The sequence below is a fragment of the Nanorana parkeri genome, unplaced genomic scaffold (assembly GCF_000935625.1).
Source record: "Nanorana parkeri isolate BGI_ZX_2015 unplaced genomic scaffold, ASM93562v1 scaffold887, whole genome shotgun sequence".
Lineage (NCBI taxonomy): Eukaryota > Metazoa > Chordata > Amphibia > Anura > Dicroglossidae > Nanorana > Nanorana parkeri.
The window spans coordinates 186,092-202,633 of record NW_017307155.1 but is presented as its reverse complement, the minus strand read 5'-3'; the positions used below and the strand labels follow the sequence as shown (position 1 = coordinate 202,633).

At 45.2% G+C, this 16,542-nt stretch overlaps 2 protein-coding genes across 2 annotated transcripts in view; both read left to right on the top strand.

Moving 5' to 3' along the window:
• Window positions 1-424, top strand: part of LOC108794697 (zinc metalloproteinase-disintegrin-like batroxstatin-2) — a 57,155-nt gene extending 56,731 nt beyond the window's left edge. Inside the window, exons 19-20 of the mRNA XM_018565785.1 lie at window positions 188-263; window positions 351-424. Of these exons, the coding sequence (XP_018421287.1) occupies window positions 188-263; window positions 351-424 (150 nt within the window). The remainder of the gene's footprint in view (window positions 1-187; window positions 264-350) is intronic.
• Window positions 425-12,143: 11,719 nt separating this feature from the next.
• The window catches only part of LOC108794696 (zinc metalloproteinase-disintegrin-like ACLD), a 52,045-nt gene continuing 47,646 nt past the window's right edge, over window positions 12,144-16,542 (top strand). The window contains exons 1-3 of the mRNA XM_018565784.1: window positions 12,144-12,233; window positions 13,228-13,324; window positions 16,167-16,249. Coding sequence (XP_018421286.1) covers window positions 12,144-12,233; window positions 13,228-13,324; window positions 16,167-16,249 — 270 coding nt within the window. The remainder of the gene's footprint in view (window positions 12,234-13,227; window positions 13,325-16,166; window positions 16,250-16,542) is intronic.

Sequence of the window (16,542 nt, the reverse complement as noted above, 5' to 3'; positions counted from 1 at the left end):
TAGTCATACTGTTCGGGAATTGTCAGACTTGCCCGATCAGGCTCCATATACTTACAGCTTTTACATGTTTGGTGGACTGAGGTCTGAGCTGTTCTTTTCAAGTTGCGTTTTTTTTATAACACACTTATCTTTATAACTGGCGTAATACGTATGAATCTTTTCTCAACTTAAACTCATACTTGTGCAGATTTGTGATCATGAACTGAAGTGTCAGTGTGAAGCTGGCTGGGCACCTCCAAAGTGTGATGTCTATTCAGCAGCAAGTGAGTTTACTATCTAACACAGGCTATGGATAAATGATATATGTGGCTTTAAAAGATGACCTGTCACGTCTGTATTTTGTTTTATAGGTCAGTTCATTCTGGAAGTGTTTTCTTTATGGTGGTGGCTATTTGTGTTGTGGATGTTGGCTCTTGACATCTGAACCTGAGCTATGTTCCCAAAGGAGTCAAGTGAAAGACTGAAGTAATAGACAAGGGTGGGAACTAATAGAAGGATGGAAGTAGTGAAGGAAAATACTAACAGATACAGAAAAAGGATGAATATGAAATTCCATGTAAAACATAGCCCCATTCTGATGATCTTATTACACATGTTCCCTGCCATGCTGGATACTTTATGAGATAAATACTCATAGAGAATCCAGCAGCCAATGTGTAAATAAAGTAAATAAAGGACCTTATTTTAGGCCTACCACAGTATATTAAAGGAGAACTATGGGGCTAAGGCTTTTCCCCATAGTTCTCCTTAGGGTAAAGGGAAGACACAAACTAGGGTCCTCCCGTCACCCTAGGCTCAGTATACCGCAAGCTGTAGCTCGCGGTATACTGAGACGCCGCAGTATACCGCAAGCTACTGCTCGCGGTACACTGAGATGCCGGAGCTGAAGCGGATTCCGACAATTGTGCCGGGATCCGCCCAGCTGTGTGGCTGACCTCTATCACTGTTCTGTACACGTCCTCTCCCAGCCCTCGTTCCCTTTCACTCCGTCACGTCCTAAGAACACTGCCATCAAGACCATAGGCAGCTTCTTCACCAGTCCCCGGGCACATACAGCATCCAGTCCACATTGATTCCTCCTTCATCCATCCCTCCACCTGCTGGGAGACACCAAATACATCTCGCACTGCCCACACTCCAAAAGGGCCCTCCAAAACAGGACCTCGGCTCCACAAGTAAGTCCTTCACCTTTTGTGATTTGATTAATTTTTGTTTTTCCACCCGTCACACACAGACACTGGCTGTCCCTATACCCCCCACATTCCCAGGATTTGTGCTCTAATTTTCCCCCTTCTTTCCTAGTTCACAGGTTTCTCCCCCTGTTCTTAGAGCAGCAATCCAGATCATTTGCACCTACACAGACCCCACATTTCTAAGAGAGCGCTGTGTTCTTTTTCTGTTTGTTGACAGCTGGCTCTGCATACCTAGAGGCAGAGCCAGCTGTACCCGCCCCCTCCCCCATCCATTCCACCAGTCAGCGCTGGCGGATCGGAGCGGGGAGGGGGGAATCCAGCCCCTCCCCTGTCACGGCAGAGAGCCGTGACAGGATCGAGAAGTGAGCGAACGCCGGTATGTGTTCGCTCACCTCCTGATCTACTGAGCCGACCTGTGACAGTCTCATTGTCACAGGTCGGCTAGAACTATGAGGTGAGGGAAAAGCACTCACCTCATAGTTCTCCTTTAAGAGAAAATAATGGTTTTACGCCCTGGAGTTCTGTTTTAAACTAGAGTTATATGCTATACAGTTAAGAGTATGATTCATTGTAAATTTAAATTAGGGATGCACCAATATCAATCCCAATATCGGTGCCAATATCGAGTATTTGGACGAGTATTCATACTCGCCCAAATACTCCTTTACTTACCTCCGATACCGGAACTTCCTGTCAGAGGAATATCTCCCTCTGACCGGCAGTGGTGAGGGAGCATGGAGCCAGCTTCCTTTTCAATCAGGAAGCTGGGCGGTGGGTTATGACCCGCCTCCCGGCTTCTTGATTGGCTGGGAAGCCAGCTTCACTTGTTGCTAGGCAGCCTGGCTTCCTAAACAACCTTGAAGCCGGAGGGCACGTAATGACCGCCTCCCGACTTCCTGTGTTGTCAGGAAGCCAGGCTTCCTAGGAACAAATTAAGCTGGTTTCCTAGCCAATTAGGGAGCCAGGAGGCAGATCATGACGTGGTGCCTGGCTTCCTGATTGGCTAGGAAGCCAGCTGCACTTGTTGGTAGGCAGCCTGGCTTCATAACCAATCAGGAATCCTGGGCGGCACGTCATGACTCTCATCCCGGCAACCCGATTGGCCAGGCAGCCTTGGCAAGTGTAGCCGGTGTTCTTTCGCTAGGACACCAGCTTCACAGTCAATCAGGAAGCTGGGCGATTTCTGGATAATCGGTACATACGGTAAAACAATATCGGTACTCGTACTCGATACCAAAAAAACAGTATCGGTGCATCCCTAATTTCAATACTGGTTAACAGAAATGTTTTATTTTTATGCGTAGATTAGCAATGTATTGAATTCCTACATTTTATGTATGGGTAGCTTTTTTGATGAGGTGCCTTTTGTATGTTCAAGAGTGTTTTCATTTTAAAACCCCAATAAACAAAACTTCTCGCTGGTTACATTAGTCTGTGAACACAAAAGTTTTTCAATAAATTCAAATTTATAAATGACAACAGCATTGGAACTTTTCTTTTATCTTGTTGGCCAGAAGAGTTGACTTGGGCCAGATATGAACAAAGATATGAATTAATGGCTGTAGAGTTTACCACAAATGGGTCCAATTGTAGCTGCAACTCTTGGAGCATAGCTTCCATCTCCACTGGGAATACTATTTAAGCTGGCCCAACTCCCAGGATCATTGCTGAGTGGTCTTTCAGCTTGACTGTATGTTCCTGTATCTTGCCTGTTGCCGTATCATCATCGACCGAATTCCTTGACCTTGCCTGACTGCCGCCTGCCTCCGACTTCTGCTTGTCCCTGGATTCTCCTTTGCCTGCTCCTTTCGTACCTTGCCGCCCGATTGTTGCTGACCCTGGCTTGCCTGACTCCGCTCTGCTCCAGCCGCATCAGCACCTGCTTCCTGCCTCACTGAAGACGGGCCTCAAGGACCTGCCCAGGCCCAGTGTCCTGCATCGTCCGGCACCGGTGCTGCCCATGGGTTTCCCCACCTCCTGTCTCCACATTCAGGGGTGTGGAACTCGTGCTGCAAAGGCCTCCTCACAACTCGGCTCCCCACCAGGTACGTGATAGGCACATAAAGACAAGCAAAATTCCCCAGGAGCATTGAGGTACGAGACCATCGAGGAGGAAATTAAGAATACCCCTAATCATCATTTTTTAGGACACAATCAAAGCTACCCCACTCGAAAGAAAGGTCCCCCCAGACAGCAAGGGAATTTTGCGGCTCATCAGTGGGAGGGTCCTACCCAGGGAGATATGAGGGGCCACTTCAACAGCCAGGGAAATTACAGAATGCAGGGCAGGAGAGGGAGATGGAAACCGGCAGGAGGGAGGGTTATAAGTTCTGTCACACTCACCACTGATGAAGAACGGGTCTTGAATTTGGGCTTGAAATATGCACCTATTAGTAACGTAAACAAATTTGAAACATTTATAGACATCCAAAAATACATCAGGAAATTGAACATCAAAAAGTACTATGCGTCCTTACCTATCATACCCAAGACTACAAACCCTCCCATGAAGTATATCCAAACCCCTCTAAAAAATCAATCAACTTTTAACCCTAAGGTAACAGGGAACCACTTTATTGAAGTTTTTAAAAACCTTGTGGAAGAGGATATAAAATCCTTAAGGTTTAACAATACCCGGAATAAAACTTTCCTTAACAAAGGTCTGGAGGAATTAGAAAAGAGGAAATAAATAGTGATTAGACCCGCAGACAAAGGGGGAGGAGTCGTGATTATGGACAAACAATATTATGTAAATGAGATGAATAACATACTCAATACTCCTGATACCTATCTTGGTATGGAAAGACAAACCTGCAATTCCCCTGAGGACGTCGGTGGTGACGAAACGCGTAGGGGCAGGTCTACAATACCAAACACGTTTGTTTTCGGACCGGGCCGAATGTGATTTTTGAATTATAAAGACATTTTAAATAAACTATTTTTGGAACTATTACCCGATGAAAGAGTTTTTCTTTGCATGACTGTGGGAATACTTTACACTGAGTACTGATGCTAAACCACGAGATACGAAAGACGCCGCAGTAACGGTGTCCCATCAGACAAAGCGTTTGGGGCTGTCTGTTACAGCCGAAAGTTTGGGATGAGTACGCACTCTATTAGGGGGATGTATTGATCTTAATACAAACCCCAGGAAAGCACTACTCCACCGAACATTGGAAGGCTCTGCTACTTGGCTTTGAAGCGGAGCTGTTTATTACAGAGACTTTATCTGTTTATATATATTTTTTGTCAGCACAATTAATTGTCATTCACAATTATTTTCGTTTGTACTTCTGTTTACACACCTGAATTTTTTCACTGATATGATTCTCACCTAATGTTATCCATGCACATGAAGGTGTAAAAAAGTGAAGGACTTTTAATGTGTGTAGATTGATCCACTTTATTTTTACACACTGAGACACCCAGAAGCACTTGGTAAAAGTCACCTCCTAATCGTACACAGGTTCATTTACTATTACAGTGCCGTGTTTTTTTTATTGATTAACGGGCACTTGCATTCATGTAGTTTTCTTATGATTTGTAGTTCACAAACACGATTATATGGTTACTAGCACCTACTAGCGCTGTTAATTTGGTTTAAACATAGTTCTCCTTTAAGCAGCGGATTATAAATAGCCCCCGAAAATCAACTCGAAGACTGTCTCCGCAAGTTTGTGTATCATGAACGACGCGCCGGCAAGTGCTGAAATCTCTGAACCTCAAACCGCACCGAATAAACATGTGTACAGGAACTGAAAGAGCCCAAAAAAAGCTAAATGCGTAAATTACTGTACGTGGTTGCTGAACATGATTGCTGACGGCCATTTGGACCCATTGCTGTACTTCATGAAGCTTGGTTTCATTTATCTGGTCAGGTAGATTCCCAGAATACGAGGTGCTGGTCTGCTAGAAATCCCCACTTGAGTCCTGAAACAACACTTCACGACCAGAAAATTGGCGTTTGGTGCGCTATGTCAGTAACACTAATAGTGGACCCAATTTTTTTCAAATCAACTGTGAATAGCGCGGTTTACCTGGACATGTTTGAACAATTTTACGATCAACTAACACCAGAAGAAAAAATGTATTGCTTTTTCCAACAAGATGGGGCAACATGCCATACCTCACGCGACTCACTGGCACGGGTTCATGAACTGTTTATGGAGGCGCGAACTGTGAGCAAGGGGTTATGGCCACCGCGTCCCCCGGACTTGTCCACATGCGATTTTTATCTGTTGGGAAATTTAAAGCAGAAAGTGTATGCCAACAATCCCCATACTCTGGATGAACTCAAGGAAAACATCAAGAACACTATCTGCAGCATCACTGTTGAAGAGCTTTCTGAGTATCAGCCAACATACACCGACGTGCCCAAAGGTGCATAGACGTGAACGGGGACCACTTTCAGCATCTGTTGTAACTTGTGGTTAAGTGAATAAAAACAACCTACTTTTCCGTGGCCCACCCTGTATATCACTTATGTATTGTTATCCTCCCTGTTATTACACAGAAACAAATAAATATATACTAATTTACATACAGTATAGCTGGCAAATCTTATGAGAGCCTATGTTTCCAGAGTCGCCCCTGGAAAAGCACCTTGTCCCCGTGCCAATGGGGACAAGGGCCTCTTCCCCACAAGCCCTGGGGCGTTGGTTGCGGGCAGGAGGCTTATTCACATCAGGGTACCCCTGATGCCCCCCCTCTTAGGAATGAGTAAGGGGTACATGTACCACTACCCATTCACTAAAGGGTTAAAATAAATGATAAATAACAAGTTCAGACTTTTAGAAAAAAAGGAGAACTATGGGTTAAGTGTTTGTTTTTCCCCATAGTTCTCTGCAGGGTCACGGGAGGACACAAACTAGCGTCCCCCCGTGACCCAAAGCTCAGTATACCGTGAGCTGCAACTAGAGTGGAATAGCCAGAGAAAAATAATGGTCAATTTCTGTCCACTGAGGGTGGTCAAAAAAAGCCTTGTTCACACCAAGCGCGGAGCAGGTGCAGACCGGAGCAAAACTGCGTCCAATGTATTCCAATGGTATTTTTAGCTCCAGTTCACATCGCAGAGTTCAGTTCCAGAGCAGTTAAAAAAACTGCAGCAGGCCCTATTTTACCTGCTCTGGAACGCATGCAAACGCATCAAAAATACATGCAAACGCCTGAAACGCATTGAAAGCCAATGTTAAACAAAAAAAAAAACGGCCCGGAACGCATCAAAAATGCGGCACAACACACTGCACTGCATGTGCAGAAACTCATGCAGACCTTTATAGAAGGGAGGCGAGTGCCTTTGCTTCTTGGAGACGTTCCCTATCACACATCTGGTTGAAAATTTCTCTTGAAGTAGTACCCGTCCTCTGACTAACAGGACAGAAGGATTATATGGCACATGCTGGGGAGACAGAGACTATTTGGTAGCCTAATAAGCTTGAACCTATTTCAAATCCTTATTAAGAGAATAATGCTCGTAGCACAATTTCGTAACATTAGAGAATGTGATGTAAGTTCCCATAAGCTCTATCAGTCATCGGCTGTTTCCTGTATTTGAATGCTGCCTCTTAGATCACAGATGAATATCTGTAACAAAAATGTAAGAAACATAAATATATTAGGGCTGGTAATGATAAAAATGTTTGTGTTCGATTAATCGGAATTCTTTTTAATTGATTAATTTCGATTAATTATAACGCACCTACAGATCCAACTACATTGGCCTATACACATACAGCACAGCAATGAAGTAATAAAATGAACTAGGATCACACTAATCCAGCACGTTATTAATCTCACGTGCCCCACTCAATATGGCCGCCGCTTGAGTGGGGCAACTCAGAATAATAACGTGCTGGATTAGTGTGATCCTAGTTCATTTTATTACTTCATTGCTGTGCTGTATGTGTATAGGCCAATGCCTTGGCTGGCGCTCGTGCAGAAACTTTCTTGGGCAAACTCACCGGCCCAAGTGGCTCCATCGGCTAACGAAGGGGGGAGGAGTCCGGTGACATCACGGATATCGACGTCACCGGACTCCTCCCCCTTCCCTTCGTTAGCCGTCACGGACATGGACATCACCGGACTCCTCCCCCTTCCCTTCGTTAGCCGACGGAGCCACTTGGGGAAGGGGGGGGGAGGAGTCCGGTGACGTCGATGACCGTAACGTCACCGGATCGCCGGCAGAGAGGTGAGGTGTTTTCATTAGCGATCAAAATAATTTTAATCGATCAAAAAGTTTAACAATTAATCGAGAAATTAATCTTTCATTTCCACAGCCCTAAAATATATGTACCTACAGTGTAAGTGTAATACACCCCTCACACCCAGTTCAAATATAGCCCCCATGGAAAAATATATTCTGCTATATAGAAACGTAGAGGAGTTATGGCAAAAAAAGACAGAGTAGTCCAGTAAGTCTGCCCCCTTTTTTTTTCCTTATCCCTATTCTGTTCTAGGGCAAAAATGAATGTTCTTGGTATATTCTCTTTTCAGGTAGAATGTAATGTGATACTGCTTTATGGCCACTAGATGGAGCTAAGGAGCAGAAAGAAATGTTGTTTGCCATGGAAACCATTCATCTGTTTATTCTGAATAACATTTGTATTTTTCTATCAATTACATTTTATTCTATTACGGTTAACCAAATGTACTGTTTCTTTCTGTGTTCTACTACTATCGGGCCGATACAGGGTACTCCTTAAAATGCCCCGATTCTTAAGGCCGATACCGACCCTTCAAGTTTTTAAACAAGTTCGGCTGCCTAAGGTCCCACACTTGCTGGGGTCCTTAGGCAGCCTGCTGGGGACCTTGCCGTAGCTGTCTTTGACAGCGCCGGTCTGGCCCCACATTTCCTGCTAATCTTATCAGGCACCCAAAGGACATCCTCACACCGCCATACAGCCCTGGAGCCCAGCATGAGAACACGGCACCCACTCACAGAGTCTGGCATGAGCCCGGCACCCACCCGCACCGCACGGAGAGCTCGGCACCTGCACAAAGAGCCTGGCACCCACCCACAGAGCCCTGCACCCTACCCGCAATGCACAGAGAGCCCAGCAAGAGCCCGGCATCCACCCATACCACATGGAGAGCCCGGCACCCGCCCACAGAGCCCGGCACCCATACACAGAGCCTAGAATCCTCCATGCGGTGGGGAGGAGATCAGCAAACGTGTGTTCATCTGTCTCTCTCCCCACTTCCCGCTGACACCCGTGATGCTGTGACACTTTGTGCGCCGTCAAAAAATTTGTTCTGTTTCGTTTTGTTTCGTTTTGTAAAATCCGTTATTTCGTAATTCGTGTCTTTGAACTGGGTTCAGACTAATCCAGCATGTTATTAATCTGAGTTGCCCCATTCAATATGGCCGCCAAAGTTAGGCAAGTGTTGGTCATATCGAGTTGGGCAACTCAGAATAATAATGTGTTGGATTAGTCTGACTCTAGTTGATTATAATACTTCATAGCTGCGTGGTATGTATATAGGGGAATGCACACGCACACCAGAGCCAACTCATCCAAACCTCTTACTGGGAAGTCAACCGGATTGGACGTCATTGGAGATGTTGAGAAAGTGGCATTTTCTACAGAACACAGGCAGGAAGAAGCATGTCCTTAGTCTTCTCCCCCCTGCTGATCACACTGCTGCACTACAACATTATAGCAAGTCACAAGGTAGGAGCCTGCAGCAGGTGCAAAAGTGCACAGGCGCCATAAATGACTATCATTGCGAACCAGCATCTTAGTTCAGGAAGCAGATGCTGACCCTGGATAATGCCTGTAATAAGATGGTTCTGTCCTTCTGGAGGGAAAACCAGATGAAGACATCCCCTGTGATGCATGAACTTACACTTGCACTTAAAAATACATCTGATGTTTTTCCACTTTAATAAATGTTTAGCTGTTATACAAGTAATGTAAAATGCTGATAATCCTGCCATTGTGTTATTTGTGCTATCGCAAGCTTCCAGTGGTTTCCATCCTGGGGTAGACTTAGCTTTGGTGTATCTTGGCACATGTCAGGAAGTTAAAGGAGAACTATGAGGTGAGTCAAATTCACTCATTCTCATAGTTCGAGCCGACGTGTGACAAAGAAACTGTCACAGGTTGGCTCAATAGATCGGGAAGTGAGCGAACGCATACCATCGCTCGCTCGCTTCTCGATCATCTCCCTGCAGGGAGCCGTGACTGTCACTCACGGCTCCCTGCAGGGACTCCCCCTCCCCGCTCCGATCCTCCAGCGCTGACTGGCGGAACGGATGGGGCGGGTACAGCTGGCTCTGCCTCCAGATAGGCAGAGCCAGCTGTCAATCACGCAGCTGGGTGGATCTCGACAGTAACGTCGGGATCCGTCCCGGCTGCGGCGGTCTCAGTATAGCTTTGAGTCACGGGAGGATGCTAGTTTGTGTCCTCCAGTGACCCTAAGTAGAACTATGGGGAAAAACACTTACCCTATAGTTCTCCTTTAAACATTTTTAGGGACAGATAGAGCTTTCTTTTGGTGGTATTTTATCACAACTGTGGAGGGGGGGTTATTGTTTAATATATAATGAAAAAAGTACCGTACATTTTTTTGGGAAATTTTTTTTCCTACGCTGTTAAAAAACATTTATTCTTACCCATATTTTTGGTAAAATATAAAAGACGGGGTCACATCGGGTAAATAGACACCAAACATGTCAAGCCTTGCATGCGCCCGCAAAATCGCAAAAAACTACCACACCGACATTTGTCCATAGGCGACGCTTTAACTGGTTTTACTGCTCATCAGTTTAGTGTTATCAGTGATTAACGGCCCTAAAATTATTGCTCGCACTCCGACGTTCGCGGCGATATGTAACATGTGCGGCGCAATAGGCACAATTGTCGTTTTTGCACCTGACGCATGTTTGCGTGTGTATGTGGGGGCGGGGGACTTAAAAAAATTTTTTTTTTTTTATTTTTTTTTATGCTTCTTTCATTTTTTTATGACTCTTTTTTTTTTTTTTTTTTTACACTTAACTTTATTACTATCACATGGAGGGCTAAGAAGCCCCCTATGTGATAGCCAATTTACATGACAGGTCCTCTTTATGGAGACATCAGGGGTCTCCAAGACCCCTAATGTCACCTAGGGACCCCCAGAGAACCCGATGAAGCAGAGATCTGCTTCACCAGCTTATGAAGCTGGAGAGTGACAGCGGAATGCAGAAGTGATGTAATATACATCACTTCCTGCATTCGGGGACCAGAGAGAAGATCAAAGGGAGATTGTGTATTGATCTCCAGTCACAGAGCAGCCGCACCGGGCATAGCAGATCGGGACCGGCAACGGCAGTGACAGCAGCTGCCAATACAAGCAATCGGGCGTCTCTAAACGCCCGATCGCTTGAATGTAAAGCTCCCGTCCCGGCTTTTAATTACATCGGCCGGACGTGAAGCTGCTCGTCCTGCTCCGCCGTCCTCTCGCCGCTGACGAGAGGAGGAGCGGATTTTTCAAGCCCTGCTGATAATGCTGCCATTGTGTTATAGCAAGCTTCCAGTGGTTGTCATCCTGGGGTACACTTATCCATGGTGTATCTTGGCACATGTCAGGGGGTTAAGGATTGGTTTCAGCATGGCAAATCATCAATTCACTTCCTAGATTGTGACATCAATGAATCTTGCTCTGTCCATGAAATGGTTAAAGGAGAACTATGAGGTGAGTGCTTTTCACTCACCTCATAGTTCTAGCCGACCTGTGACAATGAGACTGTCACAGGTCGGCTCAGTAGATCGGGAGGTGAGCGAACACATACCGGCGTTCGCTCACCTCTCGATCCTGTCACAGCTCTCTGCCGTGACAGGGGAGGGGATGGATTCCCCCCTCCCCGCTCCGATCCGATCCGTCAGCGCTGACTGGCGGAACGGACGGGGGAGGGGGCGGGTACAGCTGGCTCTACCTCTAGATGGGCAGAGCCAGCTGTCACTCACGCAGCTGGGCGGATCCCGGCATAATTGTCGGGATCCACTTCAGCTGTGGGGTCTCAGTATACCGCAAGCAGTAGCTACCTATATACTGAGCTTAGGGTGACGGGAGGACGCTAGTTTGTGTCCTCCCGTTACCCTAAGGAGAACTATGGGGAAAAGCCTTAACCCCATAGTTCTCCTTTAAGCATTGGAAGGATACTGCTTGCCATGCAGCTGCATGAAGGTTTGATACATTAAAACGTTTTGTGCCTGGCCTCTCTGTAATCTCCTTCTCGGTTTCAATGTTTAAAGAAAGTTTACAGGGGATATACACAACTCACAGATTCCATAGATCCCAACTATCCCCAATTTGGAGAGACTGTTCCTCTTTGGGAACCTAGTCGCTCTGTCCATCTTTCCTCCTTAGTTGTCACCCTTTATGGTTTGATCTATAGCCCTGTATAAAATGTATTATATTACTACCGTACAATAAATGTTACAATGTGCCGAACCATTCGTCAAATCTCCAAATGATTGCATTTATTATTTGAAAAGCCAGTTTAAAGAAAAAAACAAGTGCTTGTGGCTTTAGCCAATACGTTTTTGCATGTACATTTTTTGTGGTTCATGTGACTGGGGGCATGCTAGGGGGCGTGTCCTTTGCTAATATATATTTTGCTAGGGGCTTTTTTTGGAATGCAGTAAGCAGTTGGGCCCCCTGTAATCCCACTACAAGTGAGAGAACCCTGTACCTTGTGCGAAATTGTTTCCCTCTTTCCCATCTCAGAAAGTTGGGAGGTATGATTATTTCAGAATTTTCTAAATTGGGTTGATGTGGGCTTGCAAAAAACAGAGAGGGGAAATGTTTAGGGCTAAAAGGAAAAACAGAAACAATGCTTCTGCAGACATTTGCTGTCACACTAAAATGTAGCAAAATCCTGAAAACTATTTTCTTGATAATTTTCAAAAGTGCAATAGCTGTATGCATGGTGTCAACAGATCTGTAGGTGGTACCTGAACCCGGGACATGACCCTTGCGATGATAAATGAGCACAAACAAGTTCCTTCTTCTGTAAAGAACAGGAAACAACCACAGAATGATGAAAAAGATTCCCCGGTATACCATTGTCTGTTTTATCAGTCTTCTATGTGTTTTTAAAAAAAAACACTTAAAGGAGAACTATGGGGTAAGTTCCCCATAGTTCTCCTAAGGGTCGCGGGAGGACACAAGCTAGGGTTCCCCCGTGACTCAAAGCTCAGTATACGGTGAGATGGCTTTGCTAGGCTTTTATATTGGAAAGCCCAGTGTGATCTACAAACAGTGTAATTGAATCACCCTATAGGAAATGTAATTCTAAAATAGAGATTTTACACACACAAATATATAAGGACTAGAGATGCACTGATACCAATACTAAGTATTTGGGCAAGTACTCATAATCACCCAAATGCCCCCGATACTTCTCCCGATACCAGAATTTCCGGTATCAGGAAACAGGGTGGCGAATCATTACATGTCGCCCAGGTCCCTGATTGGCCAGGAAGCCGGCTCCATGGTCCTTTGTCACTTGGTGACGAGGAAACATGGAGCTGGCTTCCTGGCCAATCAGGAAGCCGGACAGCAGGAACCTGGACGGCAAGTCATTACCCGCCCTCCGACTTCCTGATTGGCCAGAAAGCCGGCTCCATGCTTCCTCGTCACCTAGTGACGAGGGAGCTTGAAGCCGGCTTCCTGGCTAATCAGGAAGCTGGGTGGAGAGTCATTACACGCCGACCAGCTTCCTTAATGGGACTTCCGGTATTCGGTATCGGCGAGTACCGGAAAAAAAATATCGGTACTTGTACTCGATACCCGAAAACCGGTATTGGTGCATCCCTAATAAGGAGAGTTTATAAATGTGTAAAATAAAAAAAATCAATGAATGAGCCAAAAACTGTCTCATGTGAGGGTTAGAAGAGAAACTACCGATAATGATGTCAGTTTGCTACTCAACATCTACAAGGCCTGAAGATGAAACGTCAATGGGAGGTGCTGATGTTTACATCATTTGGCACACTTTTAGAGAAAAGGTAATATTAAGCAATTCTTCTGTTCATATTTGTGGTAACAGCTGCACTTCCTGTGCCACGTTCAGAGGAGGATGAGCACGGTGGCAATGCCGGGACCTCTGATGCTGTTACTTCTGCTGCTGGACAGCCAGATTATCGGTGAGTCTGCAGACGCTTTTCTCTAATGGACTAACTAATGATTTATAGCACAGGATACAAAATGTTCTCATTCTAATATTTTTTTTGTTTCTTTCATATTTATAGTGTTCATCCACCTAAAGCTAGACACACATACAATGTAATTAATAATCTCTGTACAATCACCTTTAAGGTGACCATATGCTGGCCGAATTGTGGCCGCTTTTTAATGAACTGGACGAAATTCGCACAGTGTGTGGGGCTGTCGGCTCAATTTTAGCCGGCATTTCTCGATCAGCTCATCGAAGGAGCCGGCTGGAAAATCTCAGTGCGATCTGAAAGGCAGCCAATGAGCTGACCGATCTGATCGGCTATGCAAACAGAGGCGATTCCTCGATCCTGTGTGTGTTGATGGAGAAATCGCGTCATTTTTTAGACGTTCAGCCTGCAGGTTGAACGAAAAAAATTGATAGGTGTATGATCAGCTTTAGATTTACCAACAATTTTGTAGTTTTGAGGGGTTAAAAAACAATCCATGCAATGGATGCCCAGTCAGGTAGGCCCTTGTACCACACAGTTGGTGGTAAATTTAACAAGTCTGGCAGGCTTGAAGTGTATGTCTACATTTGCAGCCGAATTGGGATAACATCTATATTATATTTGTTACATGTTCCTATTCACTAATCCTTTTGATGTTAATATCACTTTAAAAGAATATTTTAAATCACTGCTTACATTTCAAATGCTTTTTATTTGCTTAAAAATCCTACCTAGCTTCCCCCCTGAGTAATGTTAAGGAGGGGGCTGTGTGAAGTTATGTTTACTCTAAAGCTAGCCTCACACCTACAGATTATCTGCAGATTTTCTATGGTCAGATAATAAAAGTGCAGATTCCTCCATCTCCCGCTGGGCCAAGCTTCAGTATCTTGCGAGTCGGCAACGCTGGCTGCCTGCATCCAATCAGATTGTTCAGGTACTTTGAGAGCCAGCGGGCATGCACACCCATGAGATGGAGAAAAACTACAGTACCCAAAATTGCCCGTAGGTGACGCTGTAAAAGCCTTTATCACTATCAGTTAAGAGTTGAAAGAGAGTGATGGCGCAAAAATTATTGCTCACACTCAAACGTATGTAACATATGTGGCGCAAACGTTGCTTCTGCTTGTAGGCACAACCGACCAGTGTTTGCGGTTGTATGTGTGTGTACACAGGGGTGGAGTGTTTTAAAAACATCTGTTTTTGTTTATTTTTTACTATACTTCACTATCATTTTTTTTTTTTACTTTACGTCTCCCAATGTTAAGACCCAATTAAAGGTCTAGGGGGAAGATGATGGCAAGGGGTTAAGGAAAATTTTGGGCTAATCTTATCTTCTGCGGTGGCCCAAGGCTCATAGAGCGGGCATATCAAGGTCTCTGTTCACATCCTCAGCATTCGCAGTTGACATGCATGGGATCTGCAATGCTTGTGGTTGGTGCTATGAGTATTCTGACTCCGATCGTTGTGATAGCGAAATATATCCCTTGCTGAGACCTCTATGCCTGGCCTGTATAAGCAGATATACTCACTGCGGACAATCCTCGTCAGATAGCTGAACTCGTCAATACCGATTCATTCAAAAGAGGTGTTTATTCTTTAACATCAGGGTTACAGCAGATGATAGGAACAGCAGATGAACGGTGATAGTATTGTGCGATCAGAAAATGATGCCTTTCCTCCGTACTGTGCAGATTATATATGTGTCCTGTTACATGTGGCTTGCTAGCTTTGGCCATGACACAGGAAGTACTGCACACAGGAAGAAGGAAGGGGCGTACACTAGGGGGAAATACATCGTCACATGAGGAATAATTCCAGAAAACATGTTTGTTACAACAAAAGGCCACTAGATGGCAGCATAGGATAACACATGAATTTAGCTATGAGAAAATAGTTAGGCAAATCACACTATATAAATTCTAACCTATATAACAATGCTAATATTAACTGAGGCTATGCATCTCATATTCTATGCCCCTATTGGGGCGGCACAATGAGTATGGCCCCCCAAAAAAGCCAAACTAAGATGGGTGACAACAATGCCGACCTGTTCTCCGGTGGCGCAATCAGTTAGCACATGGTACTTAGGGCAGTATCTGTTGAGCAAGGCCAAGGTTGTGAGTTTGAGCCTCCCCTCACTCCCAACAAACACACAAAAACCCACAAACCCCCCAACCCATATCCCCTGTAGCAACCACACAAAAAAAAGTTAGAAAATTAGCATTGCTGTATAAAGTACAACTGAGATTTGTAGTCCCAGAATGGGACCTGCTATATAGAACTACAAATACCAGCAGTACTTTATACAGCAATGCCATCAATTGGGCTACAAACAATAATGATTTTATTTAATATCGTACCTTCACCTTCTCTGGCTGTTTCCTGGTGGGGGAGGCTGCAGAAAACCACCCCAGTGTGTGTCTCAGACAGCGCGCCCGTGTGTTCAGGTAGCTGCTTGCTGGGTCCTCACGGCCGAGGCCCAGGGCTGCCCCCTGAAGTGCCTGCAGGCTTTTTTTTATTCTCAGCTCCCTCCACAGTATCCAGCGGCCGGCGGGCCCCCTCATCTCTGCGCCAGGAGTGTTGGATCTTCGGTAGGTCCGCCACTGTGTCCAGCGACCTGAGAACTTTATGACAAGGCAGCAAGCAGCCAAAGAACTGGTGTTTTCACTAGTGGTGCTTACATGAGCTGTCCATCAGTTAGACTGACAACATTCTTTAAATTGGGCAATGTGACCATGTTTCATGGATATGGATGTAACATGAAACATGGTATAAAAGGTAAATGTAGCCTTTAAGTATATAATAGCGGTGTTCTATTTTCTAGCATTTAATTCAATACCTGAGGGATGGAAATATGAGGTGGTCTATCCTCGAAAACTTCGTACTCAGCACAAAAGAGATACTCAGGTAAAGTAAACATAGAAGCTGTAACCTGTCTATAGCCCTCAATCAGGGCCGGAGAAAATTAGAATACATTAAAGAGAAGCCACTCATTCCGTACTTGTGAACAAGCTTGAAATATGTCATATCACTGTGTAGCACTATTTGGGTACACCCGGCACATAGCTTACAGAAACATGGCTTCCCTGTTATCCAACAGTGACGTTCAGGTCCGGATGTACTCTCTCTGCTGCCCCAAGGCCAGGTTCCTCAATGCGCCCCCCTACCCACCAACCCCCCCCCCTCCCCATGGAGAATGG